The sequence below is a fragment of the Harpia harpyja genome, chromosome 5 (assembly GCF_026419915.1).
Source record: "Harpia harpyja isolate bHarHar1 chromosome 5, bHarHar1 primary haplotype, whole genome shotgun sequence".
In the NCBI taxonomy this organism is placed as follows: Eukaryota; Metazoa; Chordata; class Aves; order Accipitriformes; family Accipitridae; genus Harpia; species Harpia harpyja.
In genome coordinates, this window is record NC_068944.1 from 44,396,300 (window position 1) to 44,419,764 (window position 23,465).

Consider the following 23,465-nt stretch of genomic DNA (forward strand, 5'->3'; position numbering starts at 1 on the left):
ATTTTATGAACTACTATTTTCTTCTAGTTTATTTTTCTTCAGTTTTATACACTTGGTGAAAACCAGTTCTAATTGCAGAAGTATTACTACCTGCTAACGTTTTCTTCCCTGGAATTTGCTGATATTTCTTTGGGTGTGGGTAATTTGTGTACAACATGGAAGAAACAATTAATTTATAAGACCTAGAGAATGTGCTCATAAACATGGAGATTCTGAAGGAAATACTGATGTAGAAGCCGAGTCCTCTAAAATATGTGATTTACAAGCTGTCCTATTTGCAAGGCTATACCTACTATGAAGGTTGCCAGCTCCTGCTGTCTTTCCAGTACCAACCAATCACTTCTCCCTAGCAGCTCGGTCTCACATCTTACTCAGGTACCGGTATCACTCAATCTGGTGTGAAGAGCAGGAATGTACAAAATGACTCAAGCCTCTTTCCTAGACACTGCTTCCTATCCCCTTCCAGCCTTAAAAGCTTCCACAAAAGGCCATAGATGACTGCTTTTTTTCCTAGGAAAACAGACAGGATATATGAGAATTTTTCTTTTCAGTCTTTGACTACATGCCATGTTCTTGCCAGTGTCCCTCTCCCCTTTTCTCAAGTTTTTGGCTTTGTCCACAATATTATTCATAGTCCCTGTCTGTTCTTAATTATAAAGTACAATGCTTCTTTTAATTCTTTAATGTTATTTTTTAAATTAAATTATCCCACAACCCTCAGCCTTTTCTTGCAAATGCAAAAAATTCTGATGAGAAAATTATCCCCTTTTGATACTTCAAAGGGAAATCTTTAAAGCTCTGAGGTACTTCACGCTCTTAACCACACTCTCTAGAATTAAAAGCTAACTAATTTCACTGGAGCTTGGTTTATTACAAACCAAAGTCATCACATTGGCAAAGATGAAGAAAATCTGTAGATTTTTGCATGGTGCTGTCAGGGCCTAATTTAGGTGATGGAAACTTCATGAAATTTTGTGCTGTAAAAATTAAGAGCACACATGTGAATTATTACAATTGCTCGGTATAACTTAATAGGTGGAAACTTGGTAAGCTGCTGTAATTTGGTTGCTCTGGAGCTCTGTGGTCATATCACGAATTTCTTCATGCTCCCATGTACAACACAGCCTGCTGCAGCCCCCCTGAGAAATGGGACAAGTGTGATGATAGATAGGAGTTGGATCCACTATAATAAGATTATTCCACAGCTATACATACCTCAGCGAGCAGCTATTTTAAGCAGGGAAGAACAGAGAACAAAAGCAAACAGCCACAAAACATGTCCAGCTTTCTCTGTTTCTGGAACACCAGGGTGGACAGAGTTGCTGTGGTGTGCTTTCTGTCAGCCTCAGGTAGGACACAACCCTTCCTTCTCCCTTCACCTGCTGCTTTCTCTTCTTTTCGACAACTTCAATGGTTTCATGTATACTTTAGAGTATAACTATAAGCTTTAATCCTAAAGTTGGCTTGGAAAGAGTAAACCATAAGCCTACTGGCAACAGGCAGAGTTATTTCCAACATAATTGTTTCCACAGGATACCACCTGGTGTGTATTTGCTTCACTTTAATAGTCTCCAGTGTTTTAATGTGATATATTCAAATCAAACCCCTAAGCCAAAGTGCATACAGCATTTAAAAAAGTGTATTCAGAATAACGCACATCACTTTTTCTTTCTTTCCACAACTATTTGCATTCTTACTCAAATGCTACCAACTCACCACTGGTTATGTGTTGGAGCACTGCTCTTGGGTCAGACTCCCCTGACACTCTCAAGCACTTCATCAGCTGCATGTAGAGGAGCTGAACCCTCTACCTCTTTCTAGTATCCCTGGGCATGACTTTCTACTTCCATTATAAACATTGTCAAAGATAGGATGAGAGGATTTGAGAAGAGAGATTTATCCATGTATTGCTACAATTTTCTATTCTTCATGTTGATTGCTGAGTGTGTTTCTGTTTTGTGAGTAATGCCTTATGCCTTATATATAGCCCCTTTATATTGGAGTGTCTTCAGCAGTAACCCTAAACCCTGGATCAGAAGTAATAAACGTCTGCTTCCAGCTGCAAAAATATCTACTTCAAAAACTGTCACAAATGGTCCTGCAAGGAAAATAAAATTATTATTGCCTCTTTCTTTTGTTGAATAAATGTGTTTAACATCTTAAAAGAGTTTTCCATTAACGTGAGGTTTTGGTACATGCCAAGAACTAGGATATAATTTTTAATTCTGTCTGACTAACACTTTGAAACGGAGTACTTTGCTGTACTGGTTATTTATTTATTTTTCTGTGATAGGATATTATGGTAACGTATATTATAAATCTTTCCTGAGGGAGATTTCAGTGACTTATAAGTGCTCATCTGGTCAAAGTACTCACCTGCAGCCAACAATCCAAAGTGATTATTTTGAAAAGCAATCACAAGTAAGTTAAGCACTTTTTAGATGTATTGAGAAAGAAGATAAAAATATCATAAATTAGTTCAAGGATTTTAACCACAAATCAGTGAGGAGGCTTGCAGTTAAACTTCTACTCTCAGCATCTCAGATGTAGACAAAATGAAAAGTCATAGGTATGAAATCCTAAGTTCTCTAGACTTGGATTTATTTTATGTGCTGTTAACCGGATATGCAAGTTGGTCCCTACTAAATGTAGTTGCAAAGGATTTAAAAATAACTGAAGTAAATTGTCACAAAACTCTAGTGAAGTAACACCATTGTGTAGCTCTTTCCACTTCTCTTTCTTTCCTTTTCACCTTCCTTCTGGATCAGAGTATGTAAGAAGAAGATTATAAAAGAGTATTTAGTAAAAATAAAATATATTGAAGTTTATATCCTTCTTCTTCAGTGACCTTCATACTGACTTGAAAGGGACAGAGCAGACTCCTCACACCTCTAGTGCACTAGTTTGGGGCTTCAGTGAGCGTCACAAGAGGTCACTACTATGAATGGCATCGATAAGGGCATCAAAAGCCACAAGCATCTAAAACTGAATTTGCTGAGAAGATTTAAAAATTATTAAGGTTATTTCGATTTAAGGACAGTTTGACCAGACACAATGGTCAAGGTTATAGACTTTATAATCATGGTCATAAGTGATATTTTAGCCCTGATACCAGCAGCACTTACTGTCCCTATTTTCTCATTAGCCAGCCAGATCCTTCTAAAATGGAGCCTAGTTAGCGCTGATTTTTTAAAGCATTGGAATAGTCTTGAGTTGTGCAATAAAAGTGCATGCAATAAGGAACAGCAGAGGATACAGAGGTTTCCCCATGTGTCTGTCTAAGCCACCAGGGGGGACTCATTCCTCATCTATATAATTTACTGCAGCAAGTGTCTGAAAAAAAAATCTATTCTTGAACCAGGTACAGAAAGTCACCGAGTTCAGAGGAGAGCTTGTCTTCATTTATGTTAAAAGAGCTTGCATATCAAATCTTGTAAATCTGCAGCGCTCTTTCCAGTCTGCCCATGAGTACATCAGCCACCCAACACACTATGCAGCAAAGTACAAGTCTGGTCACAGAGGGACAGACACGCTTTCAGCTGGGTAATCATGTATGTCAATAGGGCACAGTCAGCGCCATCTCAAGCCCACTTCAAACTGACCTGTGACTTTTGCTAAATCAATTGGACTGACAGAAGACTCAGCGGAGAGCCTGGCTTGGCATCTCGCTGGTTAGACTCACTCCACATCAGTGGCCATGGCTTTGTGGTTGAATGGAACCTTTTTTTGCCTGTACATGCACAAGGTAGCTCTTCTCTAGTGGCTGCTTCATCACACCTTAGTGGCTGCCTTGTTACTCCATTTTTTTTTTTTCCAGCTATTGCAGACTTCCTGATTTATTTCCATTTCACTACATATTTTACTATTTTTAAGCAAAATGTGGGCATTTTGACACAGAACTGTATTATTGCTATGATCACAAATGGTTTGTAAGTTTAATAGCATCCTATTAAACAACAGCAAAAATCTGTGTGTGAGCTACATACTCTGGAGATCTGTCAGGAAAGTTGTATAATTTTGAATTCCCACTTGAAAGCCACCTGTTAAAAGTTCCTTTCAGTCTTGAACTCTGTCAGGCTGGTGGGACTCTTCTTGTGGTCTGTGGAAAGATTTGGAAATATTGAAGGGAATTCTCTAGCCATATTAAATTTTCAGATTTTTATCTTATTTTGTGAATTATTACATGTATTAGCTCACTAGTTGGTACTTCTAGGTACTTTAGAATTCTCACCTTCCTTAACTAGTCTGTGAACTTCCCCCATCTTCTGGGCACAATCAGCCATGTTTTTGTGCATGTCGCTATTCCTAAATTATCTTTTGCGTTACACGTTCGGACTTCTGAAATCCAATTTCTTAATCTTTTGCTACTTTACCTTTATAATATGTAAAATATTACCCTGGTGTGCACGGAATTTGGGAGAATAAAAGCTTTTAGACACTGTGATGGGGAGTGGGGAGTCAGAACGATTTATTAAGTTATATTTGTTGTAAGTAATTTTTATTGAGTTTTCTGCTTAGCACAAAACCAAATACCTGTCTATTGTATATACTGCTTCTTTTTAAAAAAAAAAATACAATTTCTGATCTCAGAGAAGCCTGCAGACATACATACAAACCAAGAGGGTAACTCATGAGAAAATAATTTGATTAAGTTCTGTAAGTCATTCTTCCATAAATTCAGTAAGTTTCCATATTTTATTATATTCAGAAAAAAAAAGTAATTGTGTTTCCTGTCAGTTAGATGGTGATTGTGCTCTCCTGAATGAGGTATGAGACTTTTTTTGATCTCTTTCTGTAGTTGGGACTAGCAATATTGCTGGGTTTGTGCAGTAAAAGCCGACCCAGTTTAGTCCACAGAACTGATGTAGCAGATACAGGCAAAATATGTTACTCTTTGTGTATTGCACTAACAGAAAGAAATAAGGGGGCAGATCTAATACCAAAAGTGCTTTAAGAGTTTTTGTTCTAGTGTTTCAAACCTGAGTACCAAAACCTACAACCTAGACTGTTTTCAACATCTTGGGTTAAAATCAGGCTCCTAATCAATCTTCAGTTGTGATGGGTAGATTCTGTGTTCTTACAGAAACATCTCACTCAAAGTGTGACAGCTTTTGTTGTTAATTGTCTCATGTTTGGTGTCCGCCTGGCCCCATGCCTGTGCACTGCACTGGCACAACAGTCAGGGGTTGGGCGCCGTGCTCTTGGGCAAATGGTGCAGTGCAGCTTCTCCAGCAGAGACAAAGTGTGGGGGAGAAGGTCACAGAGGGAGGCTGGGAGGCAGACATGGGACTTATCAGTTGTAATGTTATGGATTTTTAAGACTGCTTTCATTAAGAAGTATAACTGTGATAGTTACGGCTTTGAAGATGGTAGCTGACACCGTGCAGGACATCAGTGGTTCTACTCAACAACATGTCAGACGGTTGCCTTCAGCTCCCATACTTACCTCCATTTGGAAATATATCATCTAATTACACTTCTCTGCAGCACTGGCGTGTTCTTAAAGCATGGTGAGCTTTGTAAGAAATTAATTCTGAAAACTTGTGAGAGTTATTGACTACCATATCAATAAAAGAGTGGACTTGGTTTTCATCATGTGTGGATTCTTCTTTTCTTTAGTATGTACAGGAAGCTCTGTGTTTGAAATTATGCCTTAACAAATGTTATGTCTGATGAGTCAACTGAAATTTCCCTTTACGTGCTTCTGGCAATCATAATTGTACTTCTCCTCACTTCCCCATTTCACACAGTTTTCTCTTTCATTTTTCACTCGTGGCTTGAGCTGCGTTGTCTGGGGAAAATATAACAACAAAGGCAGAAATTCTTTTTCTTCACAAAATTTATTGTGATGATAATTGATAGTGCTGCAGTAGGATTAATTAAGATTGCAGAGAATTTGACAAAATAACCGAATATTCCCTGAAGACATGTGACTGAGGATGACTGTACTGAATTTTTGTTCCTCTTTTCCCAAAACAAAGTTTCATGCCATCGAATACTGAGCCAAAAAAGTAACTATGTTTGGACTTTTTTTTTTCATTTTATTCACCCCTGGAGTCAGTGAATTACTTTGTACGTCATCAGAGCTAGAAATGTCATATACTTTTTGTGGTAAGTAAAAAATAGCTTATTCTTTTCTTTTCTGGCGTTCGCACAATAATTACTGTAGTTTGAGGAAATGTGAACTTTCTTTCAAATTTGTTTCTTTGATGAATACAGAAAAATAAAAAGAAGTTCAGCTGGAGTATATTTCTGTTATTAATTACCCTCTTATAAGAATTGTACTGCATAGGCACAAATATTACCACAATGCTGGCTGCAGCAGCTAAGAGAGAAGTTTACGCCCAAGTAAAGCAGGCATGTTTTGGTTCAGGAAAAACTAGAAGATAAGGGATTTAAACTTGTTTTGCAAGTACTGTATTGTATAAATTATCCACATTGATTTAACCAATGTATTACAATGAAAAGCTTTAAGGATATGGAAGAAAAGGGGGAATGTGATGTTCTGCCAGGCTGGAGGACCAGTCAGGCTCTGGGACAACATGGCGTGTCCCTTCTTGCTGTGTCTGTGTCGTGGGCTGCTGGATCTGTGTAGTTCACTGAGTTTTTTGGTCGATTCTGCAACAACTGGGCACCTCCCTGATGTCCGTGTTGAACAGGCTCAGTGTGCCCATGCAGACCCAGTGGTCAGAAGGTGGGCTTTTGAGGAGATATTTTGCAAGGAAAGGCCCCTGTCTTTTGAAAATCTGTGTGCATTACTAGTGTATATCACCTGTAAAATAGCTATATAAACTGAGGCACAGGAGGGGATGGTTATTTTGCTTTACATTAATAGTCACGTTAAAAATTTAACAGGGGTAAAAGTGACGGTACTTAAGCTTGCAAACCAAACCTTTGAGACCAGAGCGAGTTTTGTTTGCCCTTTTTCCTGACGCAATTTCCTGTGTGTAGTGGTATCCGAGATGAGAAGCTGACTGCTGGTTACCGACAGCCAGACAGTTTCCCTCTGCACGCCCCTTGCTTTAATCCCCCAAACACAAGACAGAACCCTTCACCGTAAACGACCCCGCCATCCCGTTTGCTGGCGGGGTTAGTGCGGGGAGCAGGCCTTCCCCAGCCTGCCAAGCAAGGTGAACTGAACAGACTTCTTTCCTAAAATTAAAATAAAAATAAAAACTGACGGGAAATGCTTCCAAAGGCTGTAACTGAATGATTTTTTAAAAATTAAAATATCGGCTAATGGGCTCTAAATTTGATTAAGTACAGGTTGTATGATGCTTTATCACACTGCATCTGACACTGTGCGTTGTACAATGAATGCTAGGTGGGTCACTCACAAAAGAAATCTACTCAAAGGCTCATTTACATTATCCTGGAAAATATGCTGGTACATTAAAAACATTTTTAGCTGTTGTCAGCAAGTTTATATAGATTCCAGGGGTAGCATAAGTAGGGATATTTTCAGCAGAGGACCATGCTGGCTTAATGCTAATACAAAGTTTCTGTAACTTCAAAAGAGAAATAAAGGTACTTTTACCTCTGAGTTTTGTGTGCAAAATAGCATCAACCAAAAAATTGACTCTTCTTGCTACTTAAAGAAATATGATATTATTTTTGCCCTCTAAGTATATAAATAATAAAAATATAATTTAAATTACATATTTAATATTTATTGTGGGTATTTATATTAGACAATTTTATAGTATATACCTGAATACATTGAAAAATATATATGTGTTTATTGTGAGTGTGTATATATGTATATTTTTATTATTTTCCTGGAAGAAGCCAATTTACACTAACAATATGGAATACTTTTTTCCTGTAGATTCTACAGCTCATGATTTCATGTTTAATCTGACACCTTGCAGCATCATGAACAAATCCGTCTGGAAGGCTGCTCTTATGTGGATTCCAAGTGAGTCCCTCTCGACTAGACAATTATATTCTTCAAATGCAAAAAACCGAATACAAGCAAAAAGCTGACACTTGACATCCTAAATGCCAAATGGTTTGGGAGATCAGTTTCTCTGATTAAAAATGGAATAGATAAACTATAGTGATGGACAGAAATGATGATTTGTGAAAATAAGTGTGTTTGAATTTTACTTGTTGGAGCAGTTACCAGAGCTCTGCACACTAACTGGCACTGTATATGCAAATCTGAGACAGTATAGGTGCATGTGCATTTATCTGGAAGAAGCAGACAAGATTTGCAGCATACAAGCTCTTCTGGCCTGAAGAAGATCCAAGTCTGTTTAAGGAGAGAGAATACCATTAGACTATCCAAGTATGGCAGGCCTTCTACTGAGAATATGCATGTTCCAGAAGCTGGAAATGGTACTGGATTGTGTATGCAAACCCAACATTAATATTAACATCCAGCTTTAAGCTGGCAAGCTGAGTTACTTATGAAATGGCTGTATCATAAACTTCACCTTCTGAGTAAAAACTCTGGAGCTGGACTAAGTCTGCTTCCCTAGAAAGATATCTTTATGATGGCTACCAGCATTCAGGTCAGCTTGTTTGCAACACCTGCTTAAAACTACAGAGTCCTCATCTGAGTATTTATTTGGGTTAGCTGTGGAGCTGAGTGAACTCTGTTATCTTTGCTGAAGAAATTAAAACAGATTTTGAAATTGTCCACTCAAATATTTTTTAAGACTGATTTTTTTTGTTGAAAACCAGCTTTTTGGTTTTTTTTCTGGAAGTAACAGTTTTCAAAATATGTATTTTTGTTAGTTTTGGGGGGAGTCTTTAAAAAATATTGTATTTCAGAGAAAACTAGGTTTTAGCTGAATAGTGTGTCTGCATATATGTTTTTCCTCCCCACCAGCTACCATTTTCTTACTTGCAGTGTCTTAACTAGGAAGTGACATCACCTTTTTGAAGGTCGTCTTCAACGTCTGGTACGACAATGCCAAAGCATTACACTGGAAAGAAGTCCTTTGCAGCGGAGCTGATGATGAATATACAGTGTGTGGAATGCTGAAAGGAGGTCAGTGCGGAAAATACACTGTGCCTTTCCCTTGCCTGGCAGGTTCCCTTCACAACAGGGCCATATCCTGCCAGACCTTTTTCACCACTCAGCAGATTTCTTAAAAGACTAATTGATCAACCCATGCAGACAGATTTTTCTCTCCACAATCTAGACTGATTCATCTTGCTTGGCAGGCAGCAGACTTCAGGACAGGCAGTTCTCCAGTGCCAGAACCCCACTAAAATAGAGAATTTCCAAATTCTATGCTTTAACACCCTTGTACTGCAGTTTCCACCTCTATAAATTAGGATTACCAATATCCTTCATCTCATTATGACACTTTTATTGTTAACATCTCTAAAATGACATGGAAAGACTACATTTGACTGGACTGTATAGAAAACTTGAGAGGAGCTGGGGGCCTTACTAATATCCAGAACACAGTTTATTTAGATAAGTAGCTGGATGGGTTTTAAAAGAGATTCTCTACACCCATGTATAATGCTTTTTTATTAGAGAAGAGTCAATCCTGTTGTAGGGGCTAACCAACATTAACATGACACAGGCTTGGATCCAGAGAATTCAGGCAGGATGTCAGACTAAAGGCCAAAAAAGACCTGTACGGAGGTCAAAATACACAATCCATGTTTTCCTTTCTTTAAAAATGAGTATCAGCTGTCTTCGGTTATCATTCAGCTGAACTACTATTACAAGGTAAATTATTGGAGTTATCACAGTAGGATGGGTCTGCAGGAGACGTTGCAGGAGCATTGTGGCTAATTTCTATTTTCTAACGTGGTTTAGACAAATAGGCAGAGCTCTAGGAGAAGAAACAGGTGAGGGCTTTATCACTGGAAGAGTAAATGGCATTGGCACTGCTGTTGAGAGATATGACATATTGCTTTGAAGTTATTTGGGAAGTTTGATTGATGGCTTTATGATTAAGTAACCATTTATATTATAATTATCTCTGTTTTACAGAAACAATTGTGACAACATTTGACATTAAAGGTGCAAGAACAAAGTTTCCAAAGGTACTTTTCAGGATTTTATATAAAGAAATAACAATAGTAAAAATCACATACTTACATGTATATATTTTCTAAAAAGAGTTGTTTACCCAAACTGTAGAAAATAGCAAAAGAAAATGTCAGAAAACTTTCTCATGCTTGAAGTGATGACTCCAGTATGGTAGCATCTCTGAAATGCTAAATGTCCTCAGGTTATTATTCCTCTATTATTCCTCCTTTATTTTATAAAAGAAAAGACCAAAGATATGAGTTAATGTCACCTTAATAATTCCGTTTCATTTGGTAAATTATTGTGTTTACTTTTACCTGTTTGAGTAAATCCATTCATATTATTTCTTCCCATTTCATTCTTTATTTGATGTTCTCTTCACGTGCTGGTCTGTTCCTCCCTGAAATCCTTTTCAAAGATTTGAAGAGGGATAACAATATCCAAAAGTAAAAAGAATGCTCCAGCATTAAACCAGGAGCAGCACCAGTCCTCAGGTTAGCCCACTCTTATCCAACACCTGCCTCATCAGCTGCCTCAGCCTCCCCAAGGCCCTCACCATCCCTATTAATTCCCACAAATGTCACTAAGGAGTTCCTACTGGCACAAAATCTCCAGCCTCCCCTTAACTCAAACCTCAGAGGCCTCTAACAGTGTTGAGCTCCATCTGTCCCAGCAGCTCTTCTAGCCCCAGAGCTGGTCGTAAACAGGAATGTCCTCTGCCATAAGCAATCCTCCTATGGATGAGGTGCTTATGGCAGACCTAACACTTCCCGATGGGACTCTGCCAGACCAGGAACTAACGCTAATCATAGTCTTTGCTGTAAACTAGAAACTCTTGCAAGCCTCCCAGTCTTTAGATTAGTCCTAAGAGCCCTTCAGCTCCCAAGTGCTCATCCCCAGTTTGCAATACCAGAAGAGGAAGGTGACAGGTATCAAAGAAGGTAGGGTAAGACCTGGGTTCAGTAGGGGCCACCAAGCTGTCTTCTGTCCTGGTGCCTACAAAAGTCTGTCTCTGTGAGGGTGTAAAGATGGGTAGCTAGACAACAGCTAAACCTGGGTGATGCTGCTTTGTGAATCAGACTGCTGGATGTGGATGAGCAGAGCGGTGGGTCTGGAAGGAATGCTGAGCTGACGTGAGGACCAGTATTGCTTGCAGCAGCGTGCACTGTGAGTAAGTGTGGCTGACTTAGAGCTGGGCTTATGGCTGAGGTTCAGGCAAGCAGTATCCCGCTAGTCAGGGAGCAGATGCTCCATGCAGGGAGGTGAGCTGGGCACTAACAGCGTGATTTAAGTAGGCAGCTTGAGACCTCACACTAGGAGACATATTGGCTATACTTTGATCAGGGACTGAAGAATGACTACAGCACTCTTGTCACATGGGTCCTTCCTCCCACTCTCCTCTCTCTAGCATACTTCACCCTAATCTTGACATCATGTTCAAACTCAGGACAAACTTTTTGCCACCAATAATAGTATAAAGTTGCTTTAGCTTTCATCAAGCAGACGGCTGATGTATTCACATCATACGTTCACTCTAAGTTGCTGATTTTGGTAAACACCACTGAGGCTGAATAGCAGTTAAATGTCCAGTATGTGATTATAGCTGAAAACAAAAGGATGGACTGTGCAGTACAACAAACTTACAAGACTGGTCAGAAGCTGTGTGGTATGTAGCCAGGAGGATTTCCCTAGGACTGCCTGTGAAATAGAGGCTGTTATTGCAACTATCTATGTTGCAATGGGTGTTGGGGACAAGAAGGTGGCAGAAAGTCAGCCAAAAATCAAGTGTCGGTAGGAGTGAATCCTTGCTAGATGTAAGCTATAAGGGCTAATAAGGTTACTGCCTTACAGTGGGGACAAAAAAGCCCATTGCTGCAGAATGCAGCCTGGTGTATCAACTCAGTTAATTCCTGTTTGTGGAATCAGAAATGTTACTCACGACAACAGCTCTGGAAAGGTGAGCAGGTGCCCTCGGGAGCACAGGACTCTGGTTTGAGGGAGGACCTTGACAAGTGCAAGCTGGGCCACGGCCTACTGCTGTTCCTTAGTACCCTGGTCATGAGAATAAAGTTGAGCACTATTTTTTTATGTACACATTTATCTGAATATACACATGATAACAGTTCCTGATGGGAATCTTTCTTTTTCAGGTCTAACAGATGTTACCAGAACCATTCAAAGCAGATACTTAGGCAAAAGCAGGCAGCATTGTGCACTAATTTTCTTTTTTTTCCTTGCTTATTTTAGGGCAATTATAACATTATTTTACAAGGATTCTCTGATGATTCTGAGAATAATATGATCATGTGCTTGAACTTCACCATGATAGTAAAACAAGGCGCTTTCTGAATGCGACAAATATTTCAAATAATTCCAGAACACGGAGCTCACTTCTGCAAGCATCTGGAACCCAACCTGCGAAACAATAAGCACGCTAATTTTCCTGAGGTAGAATACATCATGTACTGGCTGGAAAGCTACATGATGGATAGTCTTATGCATTTATAGCACTGCTGTAATCAGATGCTCAGCCAATGTGCACAAAATCTCTGGGAATCAGACATCCTGATTAATCCACAGAATGACCCTGACTGGATGTCAGGCTGAGGACTGCGTTTTCGTGCTGTGCCTTGAGTTATGAAAAGAACAAGTACTTTAGACTGCGCTAAACTAATACAAGAAGTTTTTAAGTGCAAGAACCAGAAGTTCGCCAGTATTCAATTTGAAATAAACCAGCAATTGAATCTGGGAACGCTGTTGTGTGGGTTTTTTTTTTAGCTGATGTGAGTAACATTCAAAGTGGAACATGTTTCCAGTTACACTGATACGGTACAGCTGAATTTAGCCATCCAGAGCTGTAACTGCAACCCCATAGCGTGTTTTTAGCTCTTGCTCAGAGTCTGAGGGGCAGAGGCTACACAAGCTGTCCCCTTCAGAAGCAGGGGGATGGTCATTGCTCAACAGATTGATCTATTCCTCAGTTATCAAAAGCATGTCTAAAGATTTGCTGTGGCTTCTGCCTCTTGGGCAGCCCTACATTCAGTACCCACCTTCCTTCTCTGCTGCACCTCCACACCCAAGACCTTCGGTGAGATTTTGATGGAGTCTAAGGTTTGGTCCTTAGGAGGAGAGCTGGCAGCCTTTCAGGCTTCACGGTGCTTTGGTGCCACTGTATGATGAAAGAAAGACAGCTGACCAGTGCAGTGTACAAATGCTTCCTTCCTTCAGACAGGTACTCTCCTTATGACATTAGGATGCCATGTCCTCTTTTCATCATCAGCCCCCAGCCAGCGGTTGCTTAGTGAGTTCAGACACTTTTCCCTAATGAACAGGCCTGTGTTGAATTTGCACTTTGTGCTGGCTGATAGGTCATACTCTGTCTACCAGATTGCTTCCAAATGCCTGAAAAAAATGAAAAACCAGAACAAACAAACCCTCTTTCAGGCTGCTAAATACCAAGCAGGAATATTAGCAGAAGTGAAGCTTTTAATCTCACTTTACACATAAAGATGTTTTTCAAACTGAGTATCAGAAAACTCAACAAAAAACCCCACACCCTAGTATGTAGATACTCCATTTAAAACTTGGTTTCAGTATAGCTAGTTTGGCAATCTAAAGCAAAATCATCAAGAGTCAATAAAAACATAAGAAGTAGAACTGCGTCATGGCTGGAGACGAGAAGCCACGGTTACATCCAAGTGGCAACAGCAAAGCATCCGTGCTTGCGTTCAGTCCACAGACCATTCCAGCAGCAGTCCAAGATGGAGCATCACAGCAGTTTCTGCTTACTTTTGAACCAAGTTACTAGAGTTGCAATCAGTTTCTTCTCAATCTAAAATATCAGTCGAAAAGCAGCCAGAGAGCCTGATAACCAATACCTACTTTTCTTCTTCTATTTTCCTCATTTCAAATAGTATTACTGGTCTAGGGATCAGTCTTTACTGTATGATGCCCCTGTGTACACATTTCACAACAGTGAAACCAGCAACCACCAGCTGAAACCAGGACAAGCCTTAAAACAGTTTTTAGTGACAAAGTGTTCTGAGACTTTTGCTGCCCTGAATTATTTGGGGTGTTAGAAGAAATGTTTTGTTTATTAAGCAGCAAGTACCACAGGTAGGAGAGACTAACAAACAGCTCCTGGAAATCAAGGACATTCACGTGCTCTATTTGTCAAAAGCACACATTTTAATGCCTTATAGATGTTACAGAAAATTTACAGTATATGTAAAGGTAGAAATAGAATTTCTGTATCTAAATAGGGACATTTACAGATAAACATATGTATTCAGTAGCTTACATTGCAGACTTTTATGGTGTAGATCTTCAGCTGAAGGGTTATGATTACACATACCAGCAGATAGGATTGCGAGGCAGAACACAGGAGCCACAACTTTATAAAGCAAAGACCTTTCAAAGGCCTCAAGCTCTCTCCTGCGCATGACCGAAGGTTTCCACTTATTGCAGCACTGGTGGCTGCCACACTGTGTTGCCCCATGGACAAGAGGAGATGAGTTTTTGTAAGGTGTAAGATCACACAAACAGCTTACCCCAAAATCACCATGATTCTGTAGGGTGAAGGGTACAGCTGAAGGCAGAGCTTTGCTCTGCATGTGTTGTTCCCGGGACAGAGCTGTTACAAGGCTTTCCTTTCTTCTGCTGTTGTCCGGAGTTGACAACAATTATCATTTAACTTCTTTCCTTTCCAAACTTTCCTGAGCCCATACTCAGGGCTCTATGCAAATTGGAGCCTACTAGGATGAGGTGAATTACTTGGACTTGGTAAAGACTGATCTGAATGCTTCCCTTTTCTTCAATTTATTGGGTCAGTAAACTTTGATCCATTTTTTATTTCTTCATTTCCTGGCTCTGTCCAGAGTTTGAATAGTGTGAATGCTGTGAAGTAAACCATTCACTAAGTATTTCTTGCTTAAAATATTCAGTGAGACCCACATGTCCTGAGATACCTGTAGTTTGCCAGGAGTTCCAGTGAGCTGTGCAAAGTCCTCTCCCCTGCAAACCGAAATAAATCAAGGAAGGCCTCGTGTGCGGCGTACTTATCTGAAACTAATACCTAAAGTCTTCACAAATACTGCTTTTTCTCTCCCTCATTACTGTTGTTTTTAAGTGGCTGTCAGGATTTGCTGCAGATGGGAAAATAGCTTTTCTTCACCCCCTCACCCTCTGTCGCCAAATATGTAATTATCAGAAGAAGCAGTTCCTGTAAAATGTGTTTTCCAATAAGAGCACACACTTTTTGAGCTGTATTATTACAGTTTCATTTGATAAAAGCAGTAAAGCATGCATAATTTCAAATGAGAGAAGTCCTGCTGACCACAATAACAGATACATTTGCTGGCTGAAATTGTAACATCATTTGAGATGATAGACACACAAAGAAAATTCCATGTAATTCAGGTATTACGATAGCGTGTCTTGTTTCCAGGGATGTACTGGAAGGCATAAGGAAGCCCTCAGTCACCAGTTAGCTTGGCTGGTAAAAAGCATGTATACTCATACTGAACAAATGAACTACATGGTGCCTGCAGCAAGAAGGAGTTGGACTTGATGATGCAGGAGGTGCGTCCTGACCTGTGTTAGTTACAGGCATCAAAAAAGAAACACAGCAGCATTAATGCCTTTTGCAGAATTTTTTTTCTTGGCGGAAAAGGCTAGTAATTGCTTTTGAAGTGTCAGTGTAGCACATTATGCTGAATGACTTCAGCTGCTTCATTCGGCCCCTGCGTTCCTGCCAGCCCAGGGAGTTCAGGGGCAGCAGAGGGGGATAGTGACATTTCTAATGGGAAGAGATGAGGAGGGAGGGAAGGGAGGGCAGCTCATGCCAGCAGAGCTCAGGGGAGAGAGGGCAGGAGAAAGGAAATTTGGAAACTCTCCTTGCTGGCATTAGAAATGACTGGACTTTGGAAATCCTGGAAAATAGTCACTGTGCACGTGTACTTGCCTTGTGGATCCCAGGCACAGGGGCCTCGCTGCATGGCTGCTGTAGATGGGTATGTCCATAACCTCTTTTCTTCAAGATACATTTTACTACTGACAAAGAGAGACCTTATTATGTATATAATATATATATTTTTAATATATATATATTTATATACACATATATGCATTTGTCCAGATAATTTATAACAGCTTCCCAAAGCTTGTGTCTGCAAAAAAACCATTTTTTTTTTTCTTGGGCTTTAGCCTAAAGAGCTGCCTTAGCTACAGGTGGTGTGTTTTTAAATTTAAATTTCTTACTAACATAATTTCTTACTGACATAACTAAGAAAGCAAAACTTCTAATAGCAAACCTGGCTCTTTCCTCACAGGAGGGAACTGTCACTCATTCTGAGTATTAAGGTGCCCGTCTGCCCATTTTCCTGCCCTGCACAAAACCTTCAAGTACTACACAGTAGGTGATAATTTTTTCTTAATAACTTCTGCTAACTGGGCACATCCACTGTGTTTTTTTATTCTCCAAGAGGTTTGGCATCTCTTCCAAAGAAGTGCCTCCATACTGATTATGAAGTTGGATTAATTCTTATATGCTTTCTGTTCCGCCAGGTTCGATTTAGACTTTTCACTTTATTACCCATGTTTTTTGCATTTTTCATATAGTAGTGTAGTTTAACAATTTCAGTAATGCAAATTAAAAAAAAAAAAAACCACAACCCTACAATAAGTAAAGATAAATACAGAAAAGCAAAATTTTAGCATTAGTCCGCTGAAAGCAGTAGAATTAAAAAAATCTGTCCTTCACTTATGAGATGCATAAAGGAGGAAATAATCAAACAAAACATTATGCATATGAGAGCAAGCTGTTGTTCACTTTGACCCTAAATTAATTTGACCCTGTTTTAGAATGACTTGACTTTATTTCACATCTGAATATCAGCTGAACAGACTGGTAATTATCTTTTGTAATCATATATCACACTGAAGCAATCTGCCCTATGTCAGTGGACATTGCATGTAGTGGAATTTTCCTTATATCTTTAAAGCATTAAAGATGCTTTTATAACATAGAGATAACATAGATAGAACAATGAACATCACTAATGAAAGTTTCACATATGACTGTCAGAAAAAGACTGTCAGCAGCAATATGCCTTTCTGATTCCCCAAGTTATCTTGCAGTGACTCTGACTGCTAGATACACAGTTTCTTTAACCTGTAAAAGTTTGGCAATTTTAATATTCTAATTATGGAGGAAAAGGGTTCCTAAAAAAAATCTAAAGTAATTGCTTACCTAGGATAATCCAAAATATTAAAATAAAGAAAAAGTATTCTCAGATGAGTAATAAGGAAAAAAAAAAAGTAGTTGTGTGAAATAAATAATTTTGATAACTTCAGAATGTTGCGTATTTATTTTGACCAAATAAAAATACTAGGCTTCAACTCACTTAAATTTGAGATGCTTCAGCAAATAGGAAATATTTTTCTACTTTTTGACGAACTGGCAGTATTCAAGGAAAGACTGTTGTACCACAAAATCATTGTGATTCTGCTGATAAGCCAGGAGACAAGCTGTGATAGTTGTACTCGCATTAGTATCTACTTGACAATCTGAGTTGTCCTATAGGCTACAGGTGCACAGAACAATTCTAAATGACTTTATATGCCTTCTTCTGGAATTGATATGCAAAGGGCAACATTAAGACTTTGCAAACAATACAACAGGAAGCAAGATGTTGGGGGGAGCAGACCAAACTATGTATTTTGACTTTGTAAATTATAATTTTCTTTTAGTACTTTTGGTTTTATAAAAAGCAAATGCTATAACAAATAGAACAAATAAACAGACCAATACACCTCCTCCTTATGCACCTTTAGGAGTATATGGCTAGGGTAACCAAAATTTAGAACAGAACAGAATAGAACAAAACAGAATAGAATAGGTGTTGAGTGTCTCCAAATCTTACTGAAGCTGAGAGCTGGACATACTCCGCAATGTATATTTTCATATAGCCCAATCTTAGCACAGTCATAATGCAAATGATTTTATTTAAGTGTAGATGAGAAATCTGTGATAAAATACAGAAAAGCTATTTCCTTCCAGGCTGGTATTGGTTCTACTGCAAATGTTTTATACAAAAGTTACTTGGTTCAAGATGCCAAGCCTGGATGTCTGTAAGTGGGATAGGGGAGCAACACAGGAGAGAATGCTTTCTTTTGGCCTTGCCGGAGGCACAGTGCGCTGCAAAGTCCACAGTCACTGTCACTGCCATGATGGGAGTGGAAACACGGCTGCTCCCTGTTTCACTGCTGCTCCATAGATAGCTACAGCCAATCCTTGTGACAGTCCACTTCTTCACCCCAAAATAAGTGTTCTTGGGGGAAAAATATGGAATAAAATGATAAATAAAATTTCAGTTTTGAATATGTGGAAGAAAATAAGGAAGAAAGGACAGGTGGGGTAAACAGTTACATAAAATATACAATCAAATGCAAGATTTTTGAAATATTTATAGATAAAACATTGCAATATCAGTGAGTCAGGCACTAATATTAGGTTTATTTGAAAGAGGAGGCTTTCTCCAAACATTCTGTCAATACAACAAGGATGACTAAGACACCATAACTCTGTGAGAAGAGCTAAAATTCACCATAAGCTCAAGGTATTCAGCAATTACAATTATAAAGATCTGGTTTTTTAATACTTGGATTGCAGTGGTGCCTTCTGTAAGTAGCTTGTAATCAGGACTGTTGCTTCCCTGCTGGGTACTGTATAAATATTTATGAAATTAGTAAAAAAATATTTTAAGGGTTCTTTGAAATGTGAATCATGGCCAGACCCAAAGCACCTACTAAGCATCTAGCCCCAAGAGAGTGACCCAGCATCACTTAATTCTGCAGTCACACTGTTTGACATCTCCAAAGAGCAAGCCAGGAATCCTACACAATGAGGGGACTGGTTCAGTGCAGTGCAAGATAGCTTTGTGCTGAGGATGGCAGACAAACTAAATTAATTCTTATTTTCCACCACAATTTCCACTGTAATTCACATTTCAAAGCATTAACAGCCTGAAAAGCATATAGCATGACACAGCGAGGTCTATACCAAATTCAGAGATTTTGCTCGACTACAAAGCTGAAAATAGAGCCAGATGCCTAACTGTGATGGGTCTTGAGCATATGCATTGTTTGGATGTCTAAATTGGTGTTACATGGATTTGACATAAAATTCATCCTTTTTTGCAATGGTCTCACACTTTTCTATGGGACATCACATTGACCACAGTTCTGTGAAACATAATATAGCAGGCAAACTGAACTACCTTATTTTCCACCACAATAAAGTGTGTGGCTGTGTTATTAAAAAGACCCTAACACAAGAAGAACATTGATGCAATCTCTAGACCAAATCACTGACCCTTTCAGTGACTGTTTTCTCTATTTTTGTCTTGATCTGGAGGTTAAGAGACTAGTCTAAGAGTAAAGCAACATATTTTTAGGCTCATTGCCCTAATGTTCACCTTTTGGTCTGCTGTCTCTTGGTAGGACTGGATGGTTTTTCAGTTTCCCAGAGGTCCCATTCACAGGGGCCACAGTAGACTTGCGAACGTGAGAAACAGCAGCGTCACTCCTCGGTGGACTGGGGTGGCTACTGCCAACCAACATCAGCACCTTCTTTGCAGGGTTGTCACTTCACCACCATATGGGTCTGAAGTAGTCTGGTCTTATAAATTAATCTGATTTGCCTAAAATCACCATGGTGTCTTGCGTGTGCAGAGTAACATAGAATCTAGCAGTTGCCTGGTTGCCTCAGCTTTCTACACATGCTAAGTTTTTCTACCAAGAGGAAAAAAATATCAAAGGCTTAAAACCCCAAGCCGACTGTCATCTTGCTAGGCTACCAAATTTTCCAAGTTCTTGATCTTAAATCCCCTACATGAAGTTGTGAGTATTCCCATTTCCCTCCTTCCCTTAAAACTGTGATGCAATTTGCACATGTGAAGTGAAGGCCTCCCCATTGGGTGAGGTTTTTGCCCTGTTACTGGGGGTGCATTTTAGTTACTGCAGAACAGCAGGGTTTTTCACACAAGCCAGGAACCACTACTTTATAAATGCATATGTGCATATAGGAGATCTTGGTGCGCATGAAAGCAAACTGCACGATGTTGCCTGCATGCTTCATATTGTTTTTACTCCATTCATTTCTGTTGGGAAAAAAAAAGTAATATTTGACTGTTTGAATGTGTGAGATAAATACTAAAATGTTCAAGAAAGAAATGGAATATGCTCTGTTTAGGCTTAAAATTAATAACTTTTCCAAAGCTGGTATCAAGCCCAGAATAAAAGGAGGAGGTTGGCTGCAAGGTAGTGCCTCACTTTGTAAAATCAACAACTGCTCTCTGAATTACAGTGCTAGGAGAGCTTATCCTTGCTGATGATTGACAGGCTATTATCTTGCTGAATAAAAAATGAGCAATCAAATGTGAAAGGAAGCTCTGTACTTGGAACCAAATTCTACACATCCTTAAGCATGACACAAACTTGCTTAAGTCAATGAAGCCATTTTTTAGAGGGATTTTTGCGGCTTGGCCCTTGATAAGATAAGTGCCTACATGTAATATGCACTTGTCACTATGCTCCTGAATGACTCAAAAGACTAGTAACATGGCAAAAAGCCTTTCACCTGTAGACTGTCAGTTTGAATATGTCAAGCAACCAAAAGTTCCTGCTGCAGGAAATTTTATGCAAAAATTTCAAGCAGTGCTAGGAGAATATTAAAGCTGCACATATAGTCATATACTCAAATCAGGAAGGGTTGTCACTCATTTTTAATGTGCCCCTTTCTGCTACAGCCTTACGATTCAGTTTTTAATAACGCAAGCACGTATCACCTTTTGAGCAGCGCAGTACAGGCATTTTCTCCAAATCTGCAGAAATCTTTGCTTTGATGAACAGAAATCTTTATTCAGTCTCTGAGCACCCCGTAAGCTTATTGTGGTCTAAGTGAAGGAACACAAAAATAAGCACACAGTTGAGTGGCACTACACATCATGGTCACTGTCATGATCAAAGTTTAGTTGTATTGAAAATGTCTTTCCTGAAAATGGATTGAATTAAAATACCAAAGCTGAAAGGATTAATACTTGTTTAAACTATGTGTAAATAGGTCCCTTTTATATAATCAGGAATATTAGTGATTGTTAGTTATAGATTAAATAGTTTTTGCCTCCTGGAGTATCGTTTGCTTTCATCAAATGAAATGCAAGAGATCTAAATGCTCTTTTAGCCTTTCCACAGGCAAATCTGACCCCTTTCAGCTTTATACCTGAAGAAGAATCTCTCCTGAAGACTAGTTCTGTTACTTTAATTTCTCCAAGAAACTCCCCCTTTGAAGGTCTCCTGTTTACTGCAGATCTCTCCACGTGTTAGCAAATTTCCCCACCTCCCCTTACTACAAGGCCTACTGCGTAAAAATCTCCACCAACACAGAAGGTTTTTTGGTAGTCGAGTGACTCAGGGTCACTGAACTGAGGCTAAAGTTTTGAAGAACGTTTTGTTGAAGGATTGGCCACTGGCTGAATCAGCATCTTTCTACCGTCCCTATGAAAAGAAACCTAAATGAAGATGGTAATTCATTTAGTGGTCACTTGTGTTTCTTCTACTGCAGCAGGCAGAGTTTTTCTCTGTATGGCTGTATAGTGAAACTCTCTGCAATGCCATGGGTATATTTTGAGGAAAAAATGGGTTGAGTTCTCTGAAAAATCCTGAGAAGCTTAGAATAGACAGAGCTGGAAGGTCTTTGTAACATTATAATTCGCTGGGATTCTGCTTCTTGGTCAGCACTTGGAACAGATTCACTATCAGGTCAAGTTTTTTGGGAGCTGTTGGGCTGGAGGCAAAACTCAGATTTAGTCATACAGTACTGGAATTAAGAGAACTATTTCCTTGCTTAAAATGAGTTGTTAATTATCCTACTAATTGAAACCAGACTAATTACCTTGGAGAGTGATTGACATCATGCAAGCAGAGTGTCAGAAAAAGCAGCAGCAGTGATGCTTTGCCACTGAGGAAGCATGCAGCAGAGTGCAGTCAAGGATCCCTTGTCCACAGAAGCGTACTTGGTTTGTATGCTGGTTGTGGCAAAAACTGCCTGTGCTTGCTCAAGCACCTCCACAGCTTGGTGCCGAGCCCTCTGGGGAGCTGACTAACTCGGTTGCAGTGGTGTGTCCTGCCACTGAGGTCAGAGGCTTCCCGTGCCGCATGCCCCACCGGCACGCTGGAGGTGTGTCTGAGCCACTTCTGCAGCCACCAGCTTGGGTCTGGGCTCGTTAACAACTCTCTCCTTCTCCCCTATTCCCTATTTGCACTGAAGGAGGAAGAGGAGACTGTCTAATCCGTCGGTAGGAAGATGGAGTGTCATCTGGATCTAGCAACAACTGTGAGCACCTCTGCCCATAATTCAGCATCAGCCGGAACGTAAGGCTGGGAAATATTATTATTCAGTGGAAGGGAAGTGAACAGCTTCTGTTGCCTTGGAGCTATTGTTTCTCTCTCTAGCAGGGCTGCTTTGAATATTAAAGAAACTAATAGCGATTCAAATTAAAAACTGTGATTAACATTATGTACCAGCCTAGTGTACTTATGCTGTGAGAAAGCAAGAGATAATAGAAAACGATCCAAAGCCTGTCTTGCAAAAGTGAACAAGTTCATTAAGTTGTACAGTGGCTGCTGTGATAAAGGTATTTTATAGTGCAGAGTGACTCCTGTGTTGGCATTTGGCATACAGCTACTGTTCTGGTGAAAGCAGAAAACAGATCTTCTTTAATTTTTAGTTAATAATTTAATTTAACAGGAAGCTCATTTTCTTTAATTTTTTGTGTTGCGTTTTTTTGTTGTTGCTCTTGTCTGGAACACTACGATTAATATATCTTGCAATGGCATGTCCGTGAATATTATTTTAGATGCAGCTTTGCCATTCTTTTTTACAGGCCTAGTATTAATTTTAAACATTTTTTCTTGCTTCTGCTGCTATCTTCAGTTACCACCCCCATAGCAGCCACATGCCCTTATGCATTCTTTCAATTTTTCAAGACAAGCTGCAGCTATTCTATTTAAATGTCTTCTTTAAATTTTATTTAAAACTGCTAAACTACATTTACTCTGCATACAGCTTTTGTAGATGATACGTATGGCCAAAAATGATAGTTCTTTTCACCAGCAGATGCTAGAAATGTTTATTCATAATGAAAAAACAGAAATAAAGATAATAGCTGATTAAAGAAATGTGTGTGTGTATGACTATATATATGTATTTATAAAAGCTTTAGCAGCAGACATAGCAAAGGGGCTGGAGATTCTTTTTAGCGCTAGCTGATGCAGTTCAAAGTCCTACACAGCCTGATGTAGTCACCTTGCTGCATGTGTTCCCTTCACTCTCCCCATTTGGGTCAGGGCTGCAGCTACCCTTACAGCATGAATACGTTGAGTTTATTAGGGTGGAAGCTGTTTT

General features: G+C 39.4%; 1 protein-coding gene across 3 annotated transcripts; it reads left to right on the top strand.

Moving 5' to 3' along the window:
* Window positions 1-15: 15 nt before the first annotated feature.
* Window positions 16-23,178, top strand: LY96 (lymphocyte antigen 96). Of its 3 annotated transcripts, none has more exons than XM_052786919.1 (5): window positions 16-1,349; window positions 7,829-7,918; window positions 8,870-8,998; window positions 9,962-10,014; window positions 12,248-12,752. In XM_052786919.1, the coding sequence occupies exons 1-5, from the start codon at window positions 1,277-1,279 to the stop codon at window positions 12,347-12,349; spliced, it is 447 nt and encodes a 148-aa protein (XP_052642879.1). In that variant the 5' UTR covers window positions 16-1,276; the 3' UTR covers window positions 12,350-12,752. The 3 variants fall into 3 exon arrangements, with proteins under 3 accessions (XP_052642879.1, XP_052642880.1, XP_052642878.1); XM_052786920.1 differs by lacking the exons at window positions 16-1,349; window positions 12,248-12,752 and adding exons at window positions 4,689-6,111; window positions 22,329-23,178; XM_052786918.1 differs by lacking the exon at window positions 16-1,349 and adding an exon at window positions 4,705-6,111.
* The last annotated feature ends 287 nt before the right edge of the window (window positions 23,179-23,465 follow it).

What these genes read in the sequence shown, in the direction of transcription:
- LY96 (XM_052786918.1), top strand. Translation starts at nt 6,018, where the DNA reads ATGTTTGGACTTTTTTTTTTCATTTTATTCACCCCTGGAGTCAGTGAA. An exon ending in AATGTCATATACTTTTTGTG is followed by an intron (nt 6,112 to 7,828) that starts GTAAGTAAAAAA and finishes TTTTTCCTGTAG; the next exon opens with ATTCTACAGCTCATGATTTC. An exon ending in TGCTCTTATGTGGATTCCAA is followed by an intron (nt 7,919 to 8,869) that starts GTGAGTCCCTCT and finishes TGTCTTAACTAG; the next exon opens with GAAGTGACATCACCTTTTTG.